This window comes from Porites lutea, chromosome 7, assembly GCF_958299795.1.
Source record: "Porites lutea chromosome 7, jaPorLute2.1, whole genome shotgun sequence".
Classification (NCBI taxonomy): Eukaryota; Metazoa; Cnidaria; class Anthozoa; order Scleractinia; family Poritidae; genus Porites; species Porites lutea.
The window spans coordinates 3,913,697-3,937,617 of NC_133207.1; the positions used below are offsets into that span (position 1 = coordinate 3,913,697).

The 23,921-nt window shown below is 40.3% G+C and overlaps 2 protein-coding genes across 3 annotated transcripts; both read left to right on the forward strand.

The window, feature by feature from the left end:
* Positions 1-1,385: 1,385 nt before the first annotated feature.
* Positions 1,386-16,049, forward strand: LOC140944055 (nuclear receptor subfamily 2 group E member 1-like). Of its 2 annotated transcripts, none has more exons than XM_073393164.1 (5): positions 1,386-1,539; positions 10,505-10,714; positions 13,019-13,138; positions 13,378-14,334; positions 15,411-16,049. In XM_073393164.1, exons 1-5 carry the CDS (start codon positions 1,464-1,466, stop codon positions 15,650-15,652), a joined length of 1,605 nt encoding a protein of 534 aa, XP_073249265.1. In that variant the 5' UTR covers positions 1,386-1,463; the 3' UTR covers positions 15,653-16,049. The 2 variants fall into 2 exon arrangements, with proteins under 2 accessions (XP_073249265.1, XP_073249264.1); XM_073393163.1 differs by having other exon boundaries at positions 13,019-13,137; positions 13,368-14,334.
* Positions 16,050-17,441: 1,392 nt separating this feature from the next.
* LOC140944014 (cholesterol 24-hydroxylase-like) lies at positions 17,442-20,811 on the forward strand. Its single transcript, XM_073393122.1, has 4 exons — positions 17,442-18,066; positions 18,871-19,204; positions 19,421-19,493; positions 19,785-20,811. Exons 1-4 carry the CDS (start codon positions 17,470-17,472, stop codon positions 20,290-20,292), a joined length of 1,512 nt encoding a protein of 503 aa, XP_073249223.1. The 5' UTR covers positions 17,442-17,469; the 3' UTR covers positions 20,293-20,811.
* Positions 20,812-23,921: the final 3,110 nt, after the last annotated feature.

The window sequence follows — 23,921 nt, forward strand, 5'->3', positions numbered from 1 at the left end:
TTGTCATGATTAGCCACAGAACGACCCGCCGCCATCTTTGTCTGGTTTGTCCCTAGTAAGAGGATTTAACTAGCGAAAGCAGTTTTACAGGGTGCAGGATCCTCAGCTCTCACTCACTGCACTCTCAGCTTGGAAGATCCCAGGGGCGCTAGGGCTATAAGGAACAAGTACAACTTTTTGCCTTTAAGCTGAATATAGAAAATATATGACGCTAGGATGATCTGCCCTCTAGGATCTTCCTCCAGCCCCTAAAATACAGCTCGCGGTAAGCCTGGAGTACATTTTCGAAGGTTTTATAACTCGTAGTAATACAACAAGCGTTCAGTGCCAGAGGTACCACGGATTCATCGAGGGCTTGATCTTGGATATGGCGTGAATTAATAGAACGGGAAGTGGACGCAATGAAAATATGTATTCGAAACGAGAAATGCTTTGCAGCGAATTGACTTCATCATGAAGAAGCTAAACGACTTGTAGCGAAACAACTTTGCAGCGAAACGACCCATGACCACCCTTCACATGCACCCTCTCGTACGAGTAATTGTCGGGACGTCAATTTCCCCTTTCTATAATGCGGCAGACTAATTTTGACAAAAAAAATAAATAGCTTAACTTAAATAATTAATGGTCACTTTGCACAGTCGGCGGTACCTTGAGGCGACTCAAAACAACTCAGCAGACAAAATAAAAATGTGTCGCGGATGAATGATGTCGCGCACAGCAGCTTCACAGAGAAGTAGAAAGTCATCTTGTTCGTAAAATAAGTCTAGTTTTGTAGCCACTGGTGCGTTTCTAAGAGCCGGACTAAACTCGTAGACTGTTTTATTAAAGGTATTTTTTAATTATTTGAGTGGTTCGAACACTCTGTCTGCGCGATTGTCATAGCACTTGGAGGTATTGATCATTTCTTTGTATTTGCATATCGCCTTGTAGAAAGCATGTTGACATGTTCATAAAACACTCTTTAAAATGCTCAAATTAAAAGCTCTTGTAGGTTTGAGTAAAACGACTTAAAAAAACTGCGTTTATTTCACAAACAGTTTAAAATATAAAATGGGATATATTGAGTTTCACATTCAGTAGATCCCAGCTGTCGGAGCCTTTTTGTTGCTGTGATTGACAAGTGACTGGCAAGTTGACACTTCAAAATACATGTGTCACCCGAAGACTTCACCCGCCGCCAGCCGCATCAAAAATGCATTATGGTTTCCCAGGTAGAAAAAATGGCTTTCAAATTTTTCATTCGTTGTCAAATGCCACAAATATTGTTTGAAAGCGTCTGCGAGCTCCCGATATCGGAGTCATTGTTGATAAGGAGCTGAGTCAGTCGAGGTGGGGATTCGGCGGCAGTCAGTCATCAACGATGATGTCATAACACCAATTAAAACAAAGGAGTCAGTTGGCATGGCTTTAGACTTTCATTTTCTCGCGGTCATTCGCGCAAACGACGTCTCCTTGGCGCAATGGAAGAAACAGAACTCGAAAGTGCTAATTCCACCGACAAAATACAGAAAAAGAAGCGCGTTATTGAGGACAAAGGTACAGCATTTTACTGGCTAAAGTATTTTGATAACATAACCTTATTGATTTGCGTTATGTATTCGAAGTCAAGTCGACATTAGTCGTGCAGTCATCCGGTACGTACTGAAATATTTTTGTCGTTCGGCGTCGAATTCCTAGCGAATTTGAATTCTGCTTAAAGGGCAGGAAAATATGAAATGGTTTCTAGAGTTTATTCAGGGTAAAATAGAGTTTATCTGCGGGAATCGTAGCCGGATTACAGCAGATTTGGGAGGCTATTTTAAGCACAGTCGGCGTTCATGTCACCAACACTGCAAAAGGCAACAGATATCCGTAGAGTTCAAACGACTGATGACCATACGTTTTGTGAAATTCATGTGATTTTACGGAAGAAATCATTTTCGTCATCGCTTCGATTTACTACTATCCTTGAGTGGAAAGCGAGGTTTGTTTGCTACGTAAACTGACAATTCTGTGAGCCGTTTTTGTTATTAATTCTGTGGTCTATTTTTTCTTAGCTTGAACGTGTCAATATTTTTGGCCCTTATGTTGACCCTGGCAACTTCTGTCGGCTGAACACACAGTCTGCTGCGTGTCTCCCTCATCGCTCTTTTTTCTCCAAATCTCGCTATGGTAGAGAAACAAATTTATACAGACGTATTTCAATGAGCTGTAGACCTTCCTAAAGAGCCAATACTGTGAAATTGTTATTATTAATAGTGGTTCCGGATATCTCTTTGTCTTGCTTAATTGTTAGCAAGAAAATGTCAATAGTGGGCATCGTTGACTGTTTTTCAGCCAGGCCTGCTGTTGGTTTGGAAGAGTGAAGACGGGCGTTTGTGGAATGGAGTGTAAATCGTGTTGAAATTTTCAGACGTCAATCAAAAGCAGCAAAGTCGGGACTAGACAAAACCTGCAGACGACAAAAGCCGGAGATTTAAAAATACAGGAATGACATCATTTGTTTTTGCATTTTTTTTCTTAAACTCCCTCGTCGTTCGCAATAAAGTTTCGTATTTAAAAACGAACTCTCTTTGCCTTTGGGTCTTTCCAAAATTTTATCCTTGTCTTTTCAACACTGCATATATATGTTTTGTGAGCAAAACCTTACTACCGAACTATTGCGTAATTGTTCAAAACAGTCGGTTTTGTTGAGAGTCAATGTCCGTTGTCTCTCAGTTGAGATTTTCAGTCTTAGACTTTTCATCTCTTTTCGGTTAAATGGACCTTTCCTGCAAAGGTTGAAAGAATTAGAATTGAGTCTAAAGCCACACGGCTGAACGAACGCTGTGACCAATAAATTTACGCATATCAGAGCCATTTTACAAACGCACTGTTGGACGTTGTTGAATGAAGATAAAGCCAAACTCTATTCGGTTACTGATTGTTACTCAGTAACGATCCTTCATCTTCTCCAAACTAGAGTGATTGAAAATTTTTGACGCTCGCAGAAAATGGCGCAACTTTGTGTCGAACATTTGTCAATTTTTTCTGACAAGAGTTGTAAACGTGTTTCCTGATTTGCTTTTACGGTGTGGTCTTTGTCGCTAGGGCCATAACTCGGAAAAAAATAAGGACTGAGGCAATATCCATATGGTTGAATTCCCCGCCTAGCTATTTAGGGTCGTTATGATGACTACGTTTTAACAAAACACTGGGATCAAACCTTAAATGACTGAGGGAAGTGCCTCGGTTTGCTTCATACTGCCTAAGGTCCTGGTCGAGTGCCTTGAAAATTCCTTATGTGGCTCTCAAAACTATTCTTTTCACCGCCGACGTATCTGTTGTTCCTGTGACCAAACTGAAAATCCAACGCGGACATTACTAGTACCAAAACGAGCTGCTTGCGTTGCCGGACGATTTATCCACCAAGTTTGAATTTACATCGAGTTAACACGAAAACTACCTCGTTTAGAGCGGTTTTCACTTGACTGTCGTAAAACCAAAACCAAAGTAAATACACTAGCCAACCAAAGGGCGTAGTAAAACCAAAACCAAAACCAAAACCAATCCCTTTCGACAGTCAAGTGAAAACCGCTCTAATAACCCCTGCCAAATATTTTTCCTACATTTACCGTCATGTGGTGAAAAGCAATCATAGATCTTTACTATGCACACCGTCTGTTTAGCCAAACGATCACATAGTTAACTATTTTATGAAACTTCCGTATAGTGACAGAATCAAAATGTTAAAAACGGAAAAATCTTTACAATGTTAATATTGCAGAAACCAAAATACTACCCAGCAAATAGTTCCGATAAAGTGGTACTGAATGAAACGATTTAATTTGAATGGCCGCTTCTCAGTCCACCGACGTTAAAGTAACAATGTGATGATTATATTAAAGACTTCACAATGTGCTCCAGTTCCGCCATTTTGTTCTAACTACCAAAACAACCGGTATTATTTAGGCACAACCCCCTGCCCCATGGAGCAAGCAGTGTTAACGTCTGGTCCATTGGGATGGCAGGGAAGCATTATATACTGCCAAAACAAAAAAATTCGCCCAAAAGCACGTTCCACCTTGCATTCCTGTATAAAGATGAGGACAAGCGACTGACGTAGAAGCTTATCTTTTACCTAACAGGACAGTTTATATATTCGCTGTGAGGACTAATGATGTCTGCCAAATACCGAAGCGACTCATCCGCGATACGTTCCATGGCAATACTAGAAAACATGTTTTTTTTTTTAACCCAAATGTTTAAAATTTACAGTGTACCAACACTCAAGAAATAACTGTTACAGCAGTAAATGGGCAAATTTCGCTCCTTTGACTGGCGTTAGAGGGTGTTGTTTGAAATCAAATGTTTTTTCTTTATAAACGCGAATTGTCGCTTCCGAAGCAAATATTTCCTCCTTTCCGTTTAAAATAGCCGCATTTATTACCGAGGCATTATGGAACATTTAATAATCCTAGATTAAAGGGCCCCGACTTTGTCCTTTTTCCTTCCAATATCGTCGTGTTTCCTAGACCAAAGCTCGCTCAGTGAAGTTCCTATTTTTGCCTCGAACAGGAAGAAAAAAAAATCACTCAACATAATAAAAGTAAATAAAATAAAGTCTTCAGATAAAACGATTTGTTTTCTAAATTGTTATAATGTCAGCTGTGGTGCTTCGCAAACCTGAAAAAAAAAACTTTTTGTGTTTACCTCTGACATTTGGCGGTGTCTTTGAAAAAATCTTTTAGTGTGACCATTCAAACCTGTCATTCTTCGACGGTACTTTCTTACGCAGTTTCAGAAACAGGTTCTAACTTTTGAGTTCTTGGACGAAATCGTATGGTGTGATCATTTAAATGAAACCTCTTGGACAGTAGTTTCAGATGAAATCATTTGTTTGGCAGTATTAACGAAAAAATAGGGGTTTTTCAAATTTGATCTTAGGGAATTTTGGGCGTTAAAGCTGAATTGTAATCTACTTCAATCATTTCGTTAAATCCACTAGAGTTATTTTTCTTCAGACAGCTTATTCTGTCTTGCTTCGTTGATATAATTTTTATCCAGTTTATTGGTATAAGTATTCGTTGATGAAAGCCTTTAGAAGAATTAAACAAGCATAACAAGTGGACAGAATATCTGTTTGTTAGTAAGAACTAAACTCATTGATTTCTGTACTAGCTGGTGAAGAACAGTGATACTGACAAACTATTCATGGTCCAGCCAAAGTAAACACTTGACCATTTTTTCCTTTTTTATTAAACACTTTACTTATCCCAGTAACCTGTCAGCCCGGCAGACAGGCCCGCTCCCTAATTCCACCTCTGATGTTGCAAACCGTGTGCCGGCTTTCGTTGTTAATTGTTATTACTTATTCTTAAAACCGCGAGAGCGACCCCGGAATTGCTTAAAATTCACTTATATAATCCGGTTCTCAGTCAGAGATTCATTTCTTAAATAAACAATCGGGATATGTAACCATGTAATGCCCCTAGTGGCATCAGAGGGGGTTAACTTTTCTGCGCTAATCGGAGCCGTAACAAGACACAAAATTTTAAAGCCTTCTTAGCCGATTATTTTTTCGTAAGATGCAGGCAAGAAACTTGAAATATTTCACCGCAGCTACACATCGGTTGCCACTACATACCAGTTTCGAAACTGAGGCCAAATGATCTTAATGCGAGTATGATCTAACTTTTTCTTCAGGCTATTTATTGGACATTATTTCATTTTTCATATCAGACACTTTGGATGAAATAATAGGGTGTGACTATTCAAATGATAACTTTCTCGTATTTCTTTCATTTGGTGTTACGGGTTCTATAAACTATAGAGTCTGTTTTTGTGACCATTTCATTAGCACCTTCTCCGATCAGACCTTTTCATAGTCTTACCTAATTTTCCATAAACGTGCAAAGCTGACGTTTGTTTCTTAGTTCTTTATTATCAGTTCATTTTTGTGAAATCTTGATTCGAGACACTCATAGCAGTAAGATGATTAAAGCATCTGTTAGTTTCCCTTCGTCATATTGCAAGAGTATTTATATAAAAGCATCATGAGTAAACGTTTTGGGTAGATAATTTTTTCCCGTATTTTAACCTCCTGCTTTGGCTTTCTGATAGTCAATTCCAACCTGGCCTTTCTTTGTTTTAGAAATGCGTCACACAGCTCACTTGAAACTAGAAAGTGTTTTGCTGAAATTCTTTTAGTTTGAAGACAATTAAGCAAATTTCGACTACTTTCATCCTCTCTGTTATCTCAACACAGACAAGGGCGAACGCGACAAATAGCGAGCGTCATCAAAAGTTCGTATTTCCAAGGAATTAGAACACAGTAAACAGCGGAATTCCGATTTCTCGAACCCTCGGTTTTCTAACTCCCTTCTCCAGTCAAACAATTTAGACTATCCTCAATTTTCGACCTTACCGAGTCAAACACCGTGGGCCAGTTATTTTATACGGAGTTAAGCCAGCCTTTAACAAAACCGCGGTCTATGCCATTTTCAGTTTACCCAACGCTTTTATGTAAACACCATTAATCGTGAACAGTTTCATGAAAGCATATGGCGTAGACTAGAAAGGATTTTCGTCTTAAAATGACCCCACTAAGGAAGAGATCTGGTGGACGTAAGATTTCCTAAACCGGGGCCGTCTAAGTCAGACTTCGTTTAAATAACCGACCATGTAATTCTAGCATTTAGATTTTCAAACCTCCCGCTATTTCGACCCAATTTCCCAGGACAGTTGAAAAATCGGGATTTCACTGCCAGAGAAAATGGGAGTTAAGAGTAGGCCTGACATTGGAGCATCGAAAATCTGAAAACAGTAAAAGGAAAAAATAGACGAAATTACGGAAACGAGGCAATAGAACTCGATAAAATTAACATCAAAGAAAAAACCCGTAGTCTACAACAATCAAAAAGTGCAGATGAAAACAAGTTGTACTCTTTTACTCTAACAAACGCATGGACGAAGTTGTGCTTGATATAAAACTCTGCATTCCCTTATACCTTTTCACGAATGGACCAAGATAGCAAACCCAGAATCAGATGCATTTTTGGATTACCCCGAAAAATATTTGTCCGCACAAACTGAACAAACCGATAATCCTACAAACATTAAAACGTAAAAACCACAAAGTTCAAAAGGCAAAAACCGAAAAACACATGTCAAAATTAGCTTAAACCGCAAAACCAAAAGTCTCATCTCGCTCCCTCCCCCACGCACACACACACACCCCACTTTTAGTTACATTATGACATTTCTGTTTTTTTTAGTATAGGAATTGAAGAAAAATCTTTATTTCTTTGGAACTCTTCCTTTCACAAAACGATTCCGTACCAATGTAAATTACTACTAACAAAAAAAATTTAAATTAAAAACTAATATTCCATAAACAGGATTTATTAAACTTAACACAGTTTATCATTTACGATTCTAGTGAAACCGTCGTACGTGCTATATTTTTTGTGTATTTAATTTAACATGTTGTTTTAACTGCAAATGTTAGCAAAAATACCCATGGATCGAATATCGGCGTCACGGCTGGTGACAGATTGCCAGCTATATTTTACATTTTAATTATACTTTCTTTTCCATTATTTCACTTTTCGAGTCAGCCGATATTAGTCGGAAGCGTTATTTAATTTGTAGTATGCTGAGTGATTGAATTTTTTTCTCTTTTCTTTTTTGAGTCGAAGCAGTTCCCTGCTATTTGATTTTACTGATGCAGGGCTTTTGTACAGCTGGGCAGCCTATCTACTGAACAACTTACATCTTATCTGCGCTACAACAAAAACTTTAAGTCCATTAATGTTTTTACTCGACACTTGAAATGCAAATTAAGGCTAAAAGCCTTTACATTTGTGACGTAATACTGAATTTCCCTTCAGCTTACAAAACCATCCTTTTAAATTTGTTTTACGGTTTTGTATTTTGCTTTGCTATAAAACTAACAAAAGTACAGTTGTTTTAGGCCGCAAGAAATGTTTTCACCTACTTCGCCGTCAGAATAAGTGAAGGTCGGATTTATTTAACGGTCAATTTTCTAATATGATGGGTTGTTAGCCGAAACCACTTTGAAAACTTAAGAGACATACCGGTCCCTATCTTAAATAATAAAAAAACAGATGAACACGTAGGAGTTTTTTTTTGTGCCAATTATAAGAATCCGACATCAAAAACGTCTTATCGAAAAAGGAAGAAAGAGATAATTTGAGTCAAAAGGGAAAAAATAAAATTGAGCTGGTTAATTGTTTTTCCTTTTATTGGATCAAAGATTATTCGATGGTAATCAGCTTTAGGGTTGTATGGTACTTAACACGGCCGCAATCTTTCACGACTACAGACATCTCTTTCTAGGTGCTATATGTTAGAGGCGTTAAGCAGGAGAAGCATTCGCATTCGCGCTGCCTCAAACTTAATCGCGCTAATTCCATTTCGTTCAATTCGTCCAATGTTGGCAAATTTTTCTGGAGTTGAGTACTACTAGAGGGCTGTGTTAAAGTACAGGAAAAGAAAAAGGAAGGCGTTGTCCTCTGTTCACGTACTCTTCAAAATGTGAATTTTTTTTTTTTGGCCGTTCTCGTTGTCGTCGCCGTTGTCGTTGCTTAAGCTCCCTAATAATACAAACTACATGAACACCGGCTGCGTGACCCTTTTCTCTCAAGTCTCGTTACCTGAACGTTGATCGTTATACGGTAGGCCCTATATTTAAGACAGAGACTGTTGTTCCAGGCACTGATGTCCGTTTTAGATGTCCACCGTTTAGAGAGTCAAAGAAAATGACCGTAGTACAGCAGGACCGTCTTTAGGCTACAGAAAGTCTACTGTATATATACGGCCTCCTAAGAACAATTTTGGTCGTTTATCAGGAAAACAAAAAAGCAAGGACTTAGCGAACTCACTTAGGGTGCATTCGATTGTTTTTTTTTCTCTGTGAAAAATATCTTCAACAAAACGTTTTTGGACCACTTGAATGCTACAATCATCTCAATTTCTAATCTCCACCTGATTTCTGGATTTTATATCTTACCAGGCAATAAAGGCCATAAAAACAAGTGATTTTTATAGCGCTTCTTGCGATCACGTATTCCTGTTCCGGAATACGGTCAATCGACCGTGCCCTTAGTATGACGCATCAGGACTTTGGCATATGATTAAACTACCAAAATTAGTTAAGAACAAGTGTAGTGGTATTAAAGGAGACTCTTCCAAGGGATAGCTCCTTGTTACTCAAGATTTTAGATCCAACGACGACTTTCACCTGCGCCAATTTATACTCCACGTTCAATTTAGAGAAAGGTTTCGGAATTTACTTTTTCTGTAACAAGATAGCACTATAGATAGTACTATACTTAAATTACTAATATATAGAAATATTTTCCTTTTTTGGCGCCATACAACTTTCTGTCAGGATAGTTACAAATCAAACAGCCATGGTCGTTAATTAAAGCTTTCCTTTTTTCCGTGTTAGGTTCTCGAATGTTACGGGTCAGTAGAAACAGTGTCCGTTTCGTACATAAATCGAGTGCTTTTTAGCACTAAAATAACTTGTAAATTTTTAGAACGTTTCGTGAAAGGCCCATCTTGAGATGGCAAGGCAGCGTCGGTTGTTCTTGCATCCCCGTGACGAAGAATTTTCTCGTTGGTTTCGCTTCACTTGGGAAGGTATCACGAACTTCTAACTGTGAATATTTATTTGCTCTTTTGTTGTTATGCTCCAATCAAACTAGCTCAGAAGCTAAAAATATCGATCGAATGAGTATGTGAAGGTTTGGAAGATTTGGGACGCCGGGTAAAAGACATTTCATAACTCAAGCTTAGCGAGGGAGGTGTTCTCCATTAGGGCAGACCATTTCACGGAGAATGAGGCTGTCGCGAGATACGTTTGAATTTTAAGGCCAAACTCACACTTAAGTCAGCATTTAGAAACCTGAAAAAAGTTTGATAACAGGCGTTATCCCTTTTTTAGTCCCAGAGAGAATGATAGAGTCTTGTAAGGTGGTTCTAACTTTTGAGGCTGTGGCAAAAAAATCTTGTGGTGTACCCCATTCAAATGAAACCTCTTCAGCAGTACTTTCACATGGTACTATTCATTTAGTACGTGGTTTTAACTTTTGAGTCTATAGATGAAATCCTATGGTGTTACTATTCAAATGAAACCTCTTCAGCAGTACTTTCACATGGTACTATTTATTTAGTATGTAGCTCTAACTTTTAAATCTGTGGATGAAATCCTATGGTGTGACCATTCATGAGACTTCTTTGGTAGTAATTTCGCATGGCCGGTACAGCACTGTTCGTTTAGTATGTAGCTCTAATTTTTAAACCTGTTGACAAAATCCTAGGGTGTAACCATTTATTTAAAATGAAACCTCTTTATTAACACTTTCACATGATGCTATCAGGATTCATGTTTAATCCAGCATTTCACAAAAAATTGTGTCGAATTGTGTGTTATGCCACTTTTGAGAGTGGAGGGATTAAAATTCCAACTCACTGAAAAAAACGGTCTTTAAGTCCGGTCTCTTGATTCTTGCAGCTTGTGAAGTGTGTGGAGACAGATGTACTGGAAAGCATTATGGAGTGTACTCATGCGATGGGTGCAGTGGATTCTACAAGAGGACGTGTCGACGAGCTGAGCCTTGGCTGTGTAAGGGCCAGGGGCAGTGCCCTGTGGACAAGAGTAGCAGGAATGACTGCAAGGCCTGTAGACTGAAGAAATGTATCGAGATTGGAATGAACCTGGAAGGTTTGCTCTTTATTTTGTTGGTACATTAGGGCGATGAAATAGATTCTAGGCTAGCGAGCTGAGTCGGAGTTCTAGATAGAGATGTACAGCTATTTAGCCTGCGAACGGCAGACGTTTCTCCTCGCTCATCGCCCTCAGCGGCGATGAGCGAGGAGAAACGTCTGCCGTTCGCAGGCTATCAGCTATTTCGATCCCTTTATAGTCTCTCTTTCCTGTTACTGACTAACATTTAGAGAGACTTAAGGGATAAGATTAACGTCACAGGTTGTTCAAAATCAAATTTGTAGTCCTCCGCAGGATTAGCTCGGTCAGTAGAGCGTTTGACTGCAGAGCGGAAGGTCGCAGGTTCGATTCCAGCGGGACCAATACTCAGGGTCTCAAAATAACTGAAAAACCAATAAAGGCCCTGCCTTTGTTCTGGAAACGGCTGCACCTTGTTCGCATGGCTCGGATGACTACGTAAAATAGCGATCCCGCCTCCAGAAGGAGACGTAAAATAGTATCCTCAGTTAGTACTTTCGTACTAAATACATTGACGCTCAAGTAAACTACTTTTTTCCAAACTTAAGGTCCCCAGTAATACATTTATCGACTGCTGGGGAAAATATTAAAAGTAAAAGCGATGTCAATAATTGTCAAAAGTAATTAAGTTTTGGCCTTGACAAGTTTACTCCAGCGAGAAATAATATTATGGCCAGAACAGAACACAGATTTCCGGTGACAAACTTTTAGCCGAGAATTTTCTGTGATAGCTCTAGTTTAAACGGTCAAGTCTTAAGGACCTTCAAGGTTTCAGATGGCTTCTAAAAGGCTACAGGGTAGGGAAAACAGAACCCTAGGAAAGTACTGTTCTCCAGCTTTAATTTCATTTCAATGATCACAAAGATTCATCTAGCATCTGCAAGTTACAATAGCATTTCATGATTTCAAACAGGGAAAGCGAGTTAATAACTCCGGCTGTCTGGATGGGTGCACATTTAAGTTTCGGAAGAAACAAAAGCCGGTGGGGTCCTCTCAACTTCAAACAACTTGCGACTTGTCGGCAGTTATTGCACTCTACAGTGCATTGGATGTTTATCTCATGGACCGAAAACATTTGATAATATACTGCCAGCACTTATCAAGTTACACCGTGCTTTTTGTTCGGTATTCATTACATAATTTCGCGTTCTTAATTATCTTATCAAATTGCAAGATGCTGAAGAATTCTCTGGTTTAGTAAATGACAGATGTTAAGGACAAAAAAGTAATGGTGTTGGAAATTTTGTTCACGACTGGAACTTTATTGACGAAGTTTGCAGCTTTTTGGTAAAAATCATTCTTAATCTTAATATCAAGACAAATGAAACGATGTCATATACTGTAATTCACCTAATCTGCGTTACGTAATTCACACTGATATAAGTAGTTTTCCAAGAGCAGCTTATTCTAATGTTTTAATTGTAATATAGAGAAATGAACTCGCTTAATAGGTGGTACAATTGCTCTTAACACTTTAGCTTGGTTAAAGAAACTTGCCGCCCGCTCTCTTCGGCTGTTCACAGCTTTTGCCTTGTTTATGGAAAACAAACTGAATAATTGCGCCTTGTAAGTAACTTGAGCTCGCTACTTAGATTTTTATGTAGCGCACCTTTACAATTATACAGGAAAAATAAACTGATGGCCTTTTTTTTGTCATTGATAAATTTCAACTTCTCCGTGTAAATGTTGCAGACATTTCTAATTTGGAACGTAAGGAACTCACTAAAGGATATGTTGTGATGTCAAATCCGTGATTGACGTACAATCTTTCCATACTTGTTACCAAGCTTAAATGACTTAGTCGATGAGAGCCCGGGGGGGGGGGGGGGGGGACTCCGCATATGAAAGGGATGGGGATGCTCGTCGTCTCGCTTAGGGGTGTAAATTTCGGATTTTGGTCTCACTTAGGGTGTTCTGGGCAAAACGCCATCATATTAAGCCGTGAAGGTCTCGTTTAGGGTTGCATGTGAAAAAATGTAAAAATATATATTTGATATGTATATTTTTAATTCGTTTTATTTACTCCATTCATATAATCCAAGTTTTCTATAACATAAATACTTAAAGAAGACGTCTTTGTCCATTGTTTTCATTTGTCTGTGTTTTAACATGGTCTCTTTTAGGGGTCAAAAAAAAGCTTGGGCCACGCCCAGATCGGTCTCCTTTAGGGGTTTAATTCAAAATTTCCGACGAGCATCCCCACCCCTTTCATATGCAGAGTCCCCCCCCGGGTGAGAGGATAGGCTGAGTTGGGATAAAAAGGTTCTGCGTTTATCTTTTTAGGCGTCTACCGTCGTTTCAGATTCAACGAAGAACTTGTTAAGTCCCCTCCAGCGGAAAGTTTAGCGGACGTCACGCAAGGCGAGATGCGAGTGGACGTCACCCCTCCGCTCGAATCACAGGGTAGGTTTTTCGAAAGTGCCAGTAATTATCGAGATCTGTTTCATTTGCCCGTATTTTTATTGGAGATCAACGGTTCTAATAATTTACAAAGTAATACAGGACGATGAAACTGTTCTTGTAGGTTTTGATTTTAACAGAAAATCCGCCATTGCTTCAGTCTGGAAAAGTTGGCGGGACTTTTGACAAACTGTGTTTATCAACTGACATTTTCCCGTTTCTTATTATTACTGCTGGTTTAGGTTATCCTGGTGCGACTCCACAGATAAGAATTGTTCATACAAAATCAGTCATGGTCAAAACGGAAGAGCAACAACATTATGACAAACAATACGAACAAAAACAACAACAGCAGCAGCAGCCGCTTCAACAGATCGAAACACCTGAAACGGAAAATAACCAGAGAAGACCATCAAGCCCGAGGTACTTCGAGGATAGCCAAGGGGAGGAATTTGTTGCCTCACGCGCCAATTCGATGTCAGCCGCTAAAGATTACTTCAGCTCCACCCGCTCAGTTGCATTCTCCACCCCTCTCACATCAATGACAGCCTCTTCTATGCCAGGACCTGTGCGAGTAACCTTGGTATCGCAAGATAACAATTCAAACTCTATACACGGTGCAGTTCCATCTCAATCTCGCCACACTATAGCAGCACCTCTATCAACGCAAAGGTTTCACCCGCCTTCGACTTTTCCGTCCATTCAGCAGAATGGCCACACAAGTCCCCCGACGCCCGCTCTCGGGTTTTCTACTTCGGATCCTGTGACAAACGACCACCGCGGGGCCTCCACGGCATTAGTATCCTTTAGGAACGCGCAGAGGCACTTTCAGCCCTCTCAGATGAGTATGTCCGAGCTCCATCAAGCAGTGGAACCACTTTCATTCCACTCCTCTGAGCCCCTCCATGATGCGGCCTGTCGTCTCCTAACGGTTTCCCTAAGGTTCGGCCGTAGACTACCGTGCTTCAGACGGCTGCCCTTTCGCGATCAAGTCATTCTTTTGGAAGAAAGCTGGCGGGAGATGTTACTCTTGGATTCAGTGTTCTGGGCGTTGTCACTTTCTTCAGGGGCCAGCACTGATAGTGATCCAAGAGAGCAGGAGATTAAGACAGCTCGAGAAGCTTTGCTACCATTAAGAACGCTTAAATTGGACAGTTCAGAGTACGCATGCCTCAAGGCTGTCATTCTCTTCAGGACAAGTAAGTCATTTCCGAACCTCGTTCCCAGGTTCTCTCTCCTACCTGTCGCTCGCTCCGTGGGAACGGGTGGCAGAGAACCCTGGGAACGAGGTTGGTTATTTCCAATCAATTTGGACAAACACCATTTTTGGGGGGTGGATAGAGGAGGAAAGCGAAGTTCTTTCTTCCCCACCCCAACCCCCCTCTATTTCTTGGTATTGCTCTACTCCTTACTTTCGTGCCTAGCATTAGAGTTATTTTACCAAACCCGTTGGCCGTGAAAGAGTATTTAACAATTAGTGCCGAATAGTTACGAGTAAACAAAAGAAAACAGTGAAATTAAGAGATTAATAGTTCGTATTACTCTGCTATCTATTGCTCAGGTTAAGTAAAATCTCTCCATCACGGAAACGCTTGCTATGAAAGCTTTTTATAGGGAAGATTTCGTTAAAGGACGCAACTATTTTGTTTTTCAATACTATTTGATAAAATTAAAAAAAGAATTGTTGAACGAAAACGAACAAGTTGATTCGTCTACGTGGTAGACTGTTCACAGTCCTCTATTTTTCCTTAAGATCATCGAGATCGAGCGCTTTGCGTTACGGACTGCCATCTTGCCTGAGTCCCAGAGCTATAATCCCCGACGCCCGCCCTTTCGGTACATTTGAAAATCGAGATACCCGTGACGGTAAGACGCGGTATATCTAAACGATCTCACGAAAAAATAGGGGACTGTGAACAGTCTATCTACGTGGTTTTTGCAGTCAGCCATTCCCACTTTCTTTGCACTATACAACAATAGCTTTGGGGTGTTCTCAATTACTATTTTATGCTTTTTTTCATCTGTCAAACTTAGTCTTGTTATACATAATAGCCGAATAAGAGGGGGTAAAAACAACAGGAGGGCTAAATTTCACTCCCTTTCAATTTTGTAATTGTTATTCTTTCCTTAACCGATAGGTTCTTATGGATCCCAGTCAATTGTCTGTTGGTCCCTGATCAACCTAACAGTCACAGATAACCTCTTACAGAGTTCTTTTGGCTCTATAGCAACGCTAAAAATATATTTTTTTATTGGTGTTCTGTTTTCTAAACAGATATTCATGGTCTCAAGTCTAAAGATCAAGTGGAACAGCTTCAGGACGAGGCTCAGCTACTGTTGGCAGACTATGTCTGGTCCAGGCTCCCAATTCAACCCGCTCGGTTCGGCAAAATACTGTTAAGCGTTGCTTCCTTGCGCAGTCTGGCGGAAAAACCTATTGAACACTTGTTCTTTAACGCTGGCCCCGCCAAGGATGTGTTTGAGACAATCCTATCACAGGTGATTAGTTCCAACTAGAAATCTGAACGTGGAAAATCAAATATTAAGGAGTCCGTTACCCGGAACATTCAGCTCTCGCACTTAGCCACGCCTTGTGAAAGGGAATCCCGGGAACTTTTGCTTGTGGAATCTGGAATCCCACTAACGATTGGACTCCGGAATCCAAGATCCACTGACAAAGCACCCGAAGTAGAGGTTCCAAAGTACCAGAGTTAAAAAAGGAACGTAATAGACTGATCACGTGAAAGGACTAGTATTTAAAATTGCAATGAAAAACGATAAGTAGCCTTTTGTATAAGAAATATTGATATTTATTAGATTTTTTAATATTGTATATTATCAGACCTAAAATAAAGCTAAAAATCGTACGAGAAGAGTTCGTCCAGTTTCTTCATTAAAGTTGTTTTATAGCTCAGCAAGGTTTAAAACAAATTTTCATTTCTATAGTTTCAGCCTCTATTCATGTCATAGGGGACTAACTCAAGCAGGTGTGTGCGTATGGGGGGGGGGGGGGGTAATGTATTGTAGCCCTCTGTACTGATTTTTGGGGAAAATATTTCGTAAACAGGCCTTGCTATCTCTAAAGGTTCGTTTCAGGTAATTTAAATGACAACGCGTAGGGTAACGTGTAGAATTGCTACCTGCGTGCGAGGAAATAGCACGCGCAGGATGTCTCCCTCCTCGAGGTAGGCAACATTTTCGCGAGTGAAGCATTGCCCGTGCTCGTTCAACCTTAGGAAATAAGGGACAGTCGCTGACAGCATTTCAAGTAAACGGTCATTCTCATGCGGGAGCTCTGCTTTCTGACAGGCTTTGCTATTTCCTTAGTGGACGATGACGTCATGCTGAGCCAGGAGCCCTCAACTTAAAAAGTCATTTTTAAACAAAAGACAAAACAGTGTTTGAATGCATTTATTTCAAACAAATTGGTATTCTGAGCACTTGCTCACGAGACAACAATTATCAGGTTAACGTGAGGAGGAGGCTTGGAAACGAATAGCCGCCAGTTATTTTTAGACTCATGGCGCCATGCAATCGTTGTTTTAAAGTAGACAGATGGAATGCTTGCGTGTGCGTGTTAATAGCTACGTGGGGGAATGGCAATTTTCTTGCATGCATATTTTGCATGCTCACTCTACCGGGGTCTGCCACTCCTGAGCATGGACAATATCCATACCCCTTGGCTAAGGGGGCTAGTCGTAGCCTACGTTTCCGGTGAACCATTGGTCTCATGAAGGATCTCCGCTCTTAGGCTTGGCTGAGATGTTTTCAAATAGCCCACCGCGAACGACCTCGGACGTCTGAGAATCAGGCTATAATATACCGCGTTTAATTTAATGATCTTTAATTATTCGGTAGACAGAATAGGACGACGAAACATTTGTGCGTGACAAACGTGACAGAGCTGATCACTTGCATGTTTGGTCGCGATCTTCTCTTAAAATGTCTGTGCTCTCGTCTTTTACAAAAAGAGCTATTCAAAGGAAGGTAAAAATTGGCGGAATTTTTTCAGACATACGGTTCGTCTTCTATCCTCTGCTGTCCAATTTGCGTAGGGTAAAACTGTCACATATGTTGCAAGAGGGAAGTTCACTGCTGTCGTAATCACCCTTCTGCGTGAAATGTCACACGTTTCTACCCACTAGTACCAAATATTAGTATGCTGTTTACTTGCTGACGAGGCCAAAATTTTAAGTCCACGTTCCTTTGTTGACGTTATCAACAATCAAGGTCACTGAAGGAGAAGGTCTGCGAAGGTCATCGGAGGCCTGGATACGAATAGCTAACAGTTATAAATAGACTCCGCTTTTCGCCTGGTACATTTTGTTTCCAAAATGGCTCTTGCTTTGGTGCTCTCCACGATTTTCATTGCAATTGTTTCTCTTTTGGGTTTGATATTCACGGCATTTTCCATTTACCTGGTTTACATTCACTGGAAGTTCAGCCATATCCCAGGACCAAAGAGGGACAGTTTTTTCTTTGGTAACGTACCCCTTATTCGCCGAGAGAGAGAAAAGGGAAGAATAGTGGGTGAATTGATGCAAGATTTGCACAATATTTACGGTCCAATAGTTTTGATGTGGGCCTTTCACCAGCCTTTCCTTTTCGTTTCTGATCGAGAACTTGCTAAAAAGTGTCTTATTACGTTAAATCTGCCAAAAAATCCCAAGGCTTACGTGAACCTTGGCTATCCATTCGGTCACCGATTCGCAGGCCGCGGTTTGGTAACGGAGACCGATCATGGCGTTTGGCAAAAGCAAAGAGCGTTGTTAAATCCGGCGTTCCACCGCCGTTACTTAATGAACTTGATGTCCGCGTTTAACAACAGCTGTGACTTGTTTCTGGCCAAGCTGGATGAGATGGCAGATGGAAAAACTGTTGTAAATATGGCAGAAGAATTTGCCAGGGTCACACTGGATGTTATTGGAAAGGTATTCAATTCAACCTCACGTACTCAAGAATATACACTGTAGAAACCTAAACCTCAAAAGCAGTGGCTGCACCGCTAAGTGCCAGTAAGCTATGTAGCCCGGGGGGGGGGGGGGGGGGGGGGGTGGTTACACTGGGATTTCAAGTGACAGGGGTGATCAAATAGGGACAAAAATCAAAACCCAAAAAAATCCCTGGACCAAAATTTAACCCAAAAACAATCCTATGCTGCATTTCCAAGCCACAAAAATTTCCAGAACACAAGTACAGTCACAAAACAAGTTGCTAAAATTTTCCTACCCAAAAAAATCCCAAAATCGAAAATTTCAACCCCCCAAAAAATCCTGTTGTCATCTCTGTCACTTGAAATCTGGAGTACCCCCTGGGTCATGTAGCTGCATAGCCCCATAGCCATGTAGCCACATAACCACCTAGCGATGTATATGCCTTGTTCTTTAAGCCCACAGTGGCACTGAAACCTTATTAAGACACATAGCCAGTTAGTCATGTATCTAAGTAGCCGCATAACTGTATAGCCGCATAGTCATGTATCTGTCTCGTTCTTAATAAGGCCAATGCAGAATTTAAAGCTACATGGCAGTGTAGCCATGTAACCACAGTCCAGCTTTTGGAGTGGCCAGGTATTCTGTAGCCTGCCTTACAGCCGGCCCATGCATCATCCAAATCATTTGTATGGACTGTCTGGGAATTAGTGACCAAAAGCTTGTTCTGATATCCAGCAGGGTGGAGTGAGACATATCTCATTCTGCAGTTACTCTAAAGTGGTATTAATGATCCTTTTACAGGTTGCTTTTGACATTGATGTCGACGTTATAAGAGATCCTAACAGTCCATTTCCATCAGCAGTTTCCAAAGGTCTAAAGGGGGCCCAGGAAAGCATACGTACTCCATTTTCCCGGCTGTTGGGGTTGGTATTTCCGTCCCAGTCAGGTTTGGCTGAAGCAATAAAATTCATTCGTGAGTTTGCAGGGAATGTTATCAAGGAAAGACAGGAAGCTGTGTTGAGAGGAGACGAAATTCCCAACGATATACTTGCTCACATCTTAAAAGTAGCAGAATCAGAGTCCAGCTTAAGTTTTGAAGATCTGATTGATCAGTTTCTCACATTTTTTGTTGCAGGTAAGACATTTCATCAATTTTGGTGGATTTTTTGTGGAGTTGAACTAATAGGTGGTACCTATTGTATACATGTGTCTCGGAAAGTTTGATCCTGTCTTGAAAACTTTTGAGGCATCTTTGAAGAGAAGATGACGCCCTGTTTTTGTATGTTTCCCCTTATTTTGCCGTCATCTACTTTTTGCTTTGTTTGTTACCCTTATCTTTGTCCTTTTATAGGTCAGGAGACCACTTCAAACCAGTTATCTTTCACTCTTTTTGAAATACTGAAGCACCCCAATGTTGAAAACAGGTATTTATATATACACTAGTGTAGGTCAGATTATTGGAAAGACTGGATCAGCATGATCTGAATCTTCTACTAAACATTTCCAATTACATTATAAAACTGTTTGACATTGATATTGGCTGGTTGCATTTTTTAAATTTCTTGCAAAAAAAATTGTAGCTGTCTTTTGTTTGTTCCTGTCCTTAGAAGTTTGTATGTATCTGACCCTAACAAACATGAATAAGGTTTCTTAGGGTAAGATACCTATAAACTTCTAAGGACAGGAAGACCATTAATGTTGATTGTTTTGCATAGAATTGTTCAAGAAATTGAAAATGTGCTTGGCTCCCGCCAGTTTGTGGAACACAAAGATCTTGGAAACCTTCAGTATCTAGGACAGACACTCAAGGAAGGCCTCCGCCTTCACCCACCTGTCGGGGGGACAACAAGAATCACTACAAAGGAAGAAAACCTTGGAGGATTAACCATACCTGCAGGAACCTCAATCAACGTTAGTTGGTTCATATTGCAGCGTCTTTCAGATGCATGGTCAGAACCAGAGAAGTTTGATCCTGACAGGTTCTCCCCTGACAAGCAAATTCCACAGTCTGTTTACTATCCATTTTCTGTTGGACCAAGGACCTGCATTGGACAAACGTTTGCTCAGTTTGAGGCGCGAGTGCTTATGGCTCGATTGCTGCAGGAGTTTGAGTTGACACTGTTACCAGGGCAACATAAAATGATACATGAAGAAAGGCTGACGCTTAGACCCAAGGGTGGTGTCCTGTGCACCATCAAGAGAAGAGGGCTCAAACAGGAATAGAGGAAATTGTGGTGTCCTGTTTTTGTGAAACAGAGGGGACCCAATGAGGAGTAGTAATACTGAGTTGTTCTTGCAATATTCAGACATCAAAAAAGGAGGCACAGAAGTACCTTTATACTGACTTTGTTGTTCCTTTATAGATATTGTATATTACACTCTTTCAAGGATCACAACTAAAGCCTCCCAAATATTCATAAATCATTGACACAATTCAGAGCAAACTTGTGGAAATTAGCCATCATTGTGGTATTTTTGATACAGTTTCAAATCCTGAACAATTTTGATAGTAAAGTTCTTGCAACAATATCAACACTTCTAAAGTTAAATAATGAGTACATTCAAATTGACCAAAATTGCAGTTATTAGTACATACAAGAAGATAGGAGGCAGTCACAAGAGAGAGTTATCTAAAATAATTTTAAAGTGAATAGTTACTAATTAAGAACTCTAGTTTAAGCTGAAGTGGCACATATATATACTTGAAATAGAGTAAAAATTTTGCCTTGTTCTTAAAGTTCATATGTTGTTAGAAAATTATGTAGTGTACTTACACTAATATTTTTAAAAGTATTAATTCCAGAATTGTTAGGGGTGGATTTCTCCCCGTCAATAGGGTTTTAATTCTCCTCAGAATCAGTAATGCAGAGTTTTTTTTTCTTCAATCAAATATGTTTTTTCTGAAATTTGGCATATAAAAATCTGCATTGTAAACTTTTTTTTTTCTGTATAAGCTGTCAGGGCTAAAAAAACACTTGAATTCCAGCTTGTCCTTTTGGCAAGCAGCTCTCACATTTTGCTTGCATGCGACAACTTCTTGCTTGCTTTACTTAATGATTTTGTTGGTGGATAACTTGCTCAGGGGGTATTCCTGGGAATTCCTGTTGGAGATGTGCCACCCAGTTCTCCAAATGCTGACCCTATTTCAGACCAAAAATGTCCTTTTCCACACCCCTTTCCAGCCCTGGTCTCTAAGAAATTATATCATCATTACTTAGATTTGAACAAATGAAAGATTTCTTAAAATCCACTTCGAATTCATATATTACTCTTTCTTTCTTATTCAGATGGGATTGAAACGACAAATACGCATTCGATTCCAGCCCAAAAAGGGGAAAATGTACAGTGGTGGATCAGACCTTGAGATAAGCGGGGGGGAGGGGTTCCGGTCAGACCCTGGGATAAGTGGGGGCTCGGTCTCAAATAAATTTTTCTTCCGCCTTTCGTTCCTCGGTTTGGTATAAAAAATCACCGGGGGGGGGGGGGCCTCCCCTGGATCCGCCACTGATGTATACCCGTTTTCAGACCGAAACGGCGCAAAAACCCTACCCTTTGGGGCGGCACATACCTATATAGCTTATATAAGGGAGTAACCTCTCCCCCGGGGATAACTTGCCTGGTCCCTTGTGGCGGATCTAAGAGAGGGGCCCGGGCCCCTACCCTTATTTTAAGACCAAAGTGAGGCCCGAAGAGCCGAGAAAAATGTTTTTGGAAAATGGTTTGTTTTCTTTTTCAAGAAAAAAAAAGGATATCGGATAAAATCAACTTTCCTTTCAAAAATGTTTGTAGAGTAAGTATTGATAGAATTATTGATTTAGCTGAGTCAATCTTGATACAAAATTGCAGTAATGTTAAAAGATGAAAAATGGTAGCGATGAAAGATGTTCATTAAGCGCGCAGAAAAGTTGTTAGCTGCGAGTTTTCGGTCCGTACTGTAAATTACGGACTATAATCATATCATATCCAACAAGCGCGAGTGGAATAATTGTCTTATTAAAAACGCCCACAAAATATCGAGAAACCCTCCCGACTTTGAAAAAACAACCAATTTTCAGCTTCTTTTTAATTTTGAACAGGCGCGTACAGTTACCATATTTGGAGAGTATAGTGTAATGGCTCATATACCACGATGGCCAAGCCAATCAGAGCTCTAGAATTGCATTACCCAATGATTCAGTTTTAATAAATAGAGGATATTACATGGCCGCGCGGAAATACGAAATTTCTCTTCGAGTGTTAAAAAATATTTCACGAGTGAGCGCAGCGAACGATTGAAAGATTTCCTAAACACGACAAGAGAAATTTGGTATCTCTGAAGTGGCCATGTAATGTTCTATTTATTATATAGCACCATTTCACCTTAATAGCTATGTAGCCATAGCAACGGTGATCTGTTTACGTGTGAAGATAGCGCGTTATTTTCACGAGAAAATATCATGTTTTCGCGCGAAAGCTCATCTGGTATTTCATTGGTGTTTATATAATAAAAATACATATTTTTTCAAACAATACTACGGTGTGCGTACCCTATATCAAACAAGTAATTCATAGTATACCCTTTTGTTTCTGAACGAAAGAGGCAAGTTTTGCGTTTCTGTGTAGCGAATTTAAGTAAAAGAATATTTACTCTGGAACAAATTTTTGTGGGGAAAATATTTGCGGTAATGTTTATTTGCGAGAACGTATTTTTGCGGATCGCTGGAAAAATTGCAAAAACTGGTAGATCCCGCAAAAATTTCGTTCTACACGGTAAGTCATGTCACGCTTGTCACACAAGGTTTGAGGTCTTCAGTTCCTCTGCAGTCCAATAGCCCGCGTTCGAAATATTAAAATTCTCAGATGACTTCGAAGCTTTCTGGTCTTTTTTCCACGGGGGTACTCCTGGGAATTCTTGGTGGGGATGTGCCGCCCGGTTCTCCAGATTCTGACCCTATTTCAGACCAAAAAATGTCATTTTCAAGACCCTTTTTCAGACCGGACCTCTAAAATCCATACCCGTTTTCAGACCTGTCCTTTAGACAGACATTATGTTGTCATTGCTTAGTTTACGGTGATAAATGGCAGAAAACCTTGGAGTACGTAGGCCAGATGTGGAGTTCCACAGGGTTTGGTTTTAGGTCCTACCTTGTTCACGTTGTTTACGAACTATCTACCCTAGTCGATTACATCTGTAGATACGTTTATGTATGCTGACTACGCTACGGTTTTCTGCATCGACTCCTTGCAAGACGTACCAAGTGACGTCACCGGTAATTTAATATAGTGCACCAGCCGCAAGACGCCGTTTGTGATTTGTTAAACGGTGCTGTGAAAGAACTTTTGTTAAAACAACCACCTAACTCCACATCCTGGCAGATGCGAGGTGATGTTACTCTCCAAAGCTCGGCTTATGGGCCCGCTGCCCACCATTTATATTGACAAGGCCCAGACCAGACTTCTGGGTGTTATCTGAGCTGGATACCTCATCTGCAAGAAGTCGTTAAGAGTTTAGCAAATAAATTAAGCCTTTTGAAGAAATCACCGTTTCTACTCAGTCATGTGTGCGAGTCGTTTTATTTGAAGGTTATTCAGCCGTCCAATAGATCGTTTTCACAGTCACGCAACGAAAAAATAAATTGGAAACCGTCCAGTGGAAGAAGCCAAGAAAATGAAATTATATAAGAGACTAATATATAAACAATATTTCCAAGTCTCAGGTCTTTGTGGCCCACAGTTCCTGAGTTATTTGCCGAAACGTTTCACGCAAGTTTGTAGAGCTTCAGTATGGAGACGCCATATTGGTGGACCCTTTTGGTCCACCAATATGACCGCCGGAAATCTACAAAAACATCTGGAGTTCACTTTTTCTATAA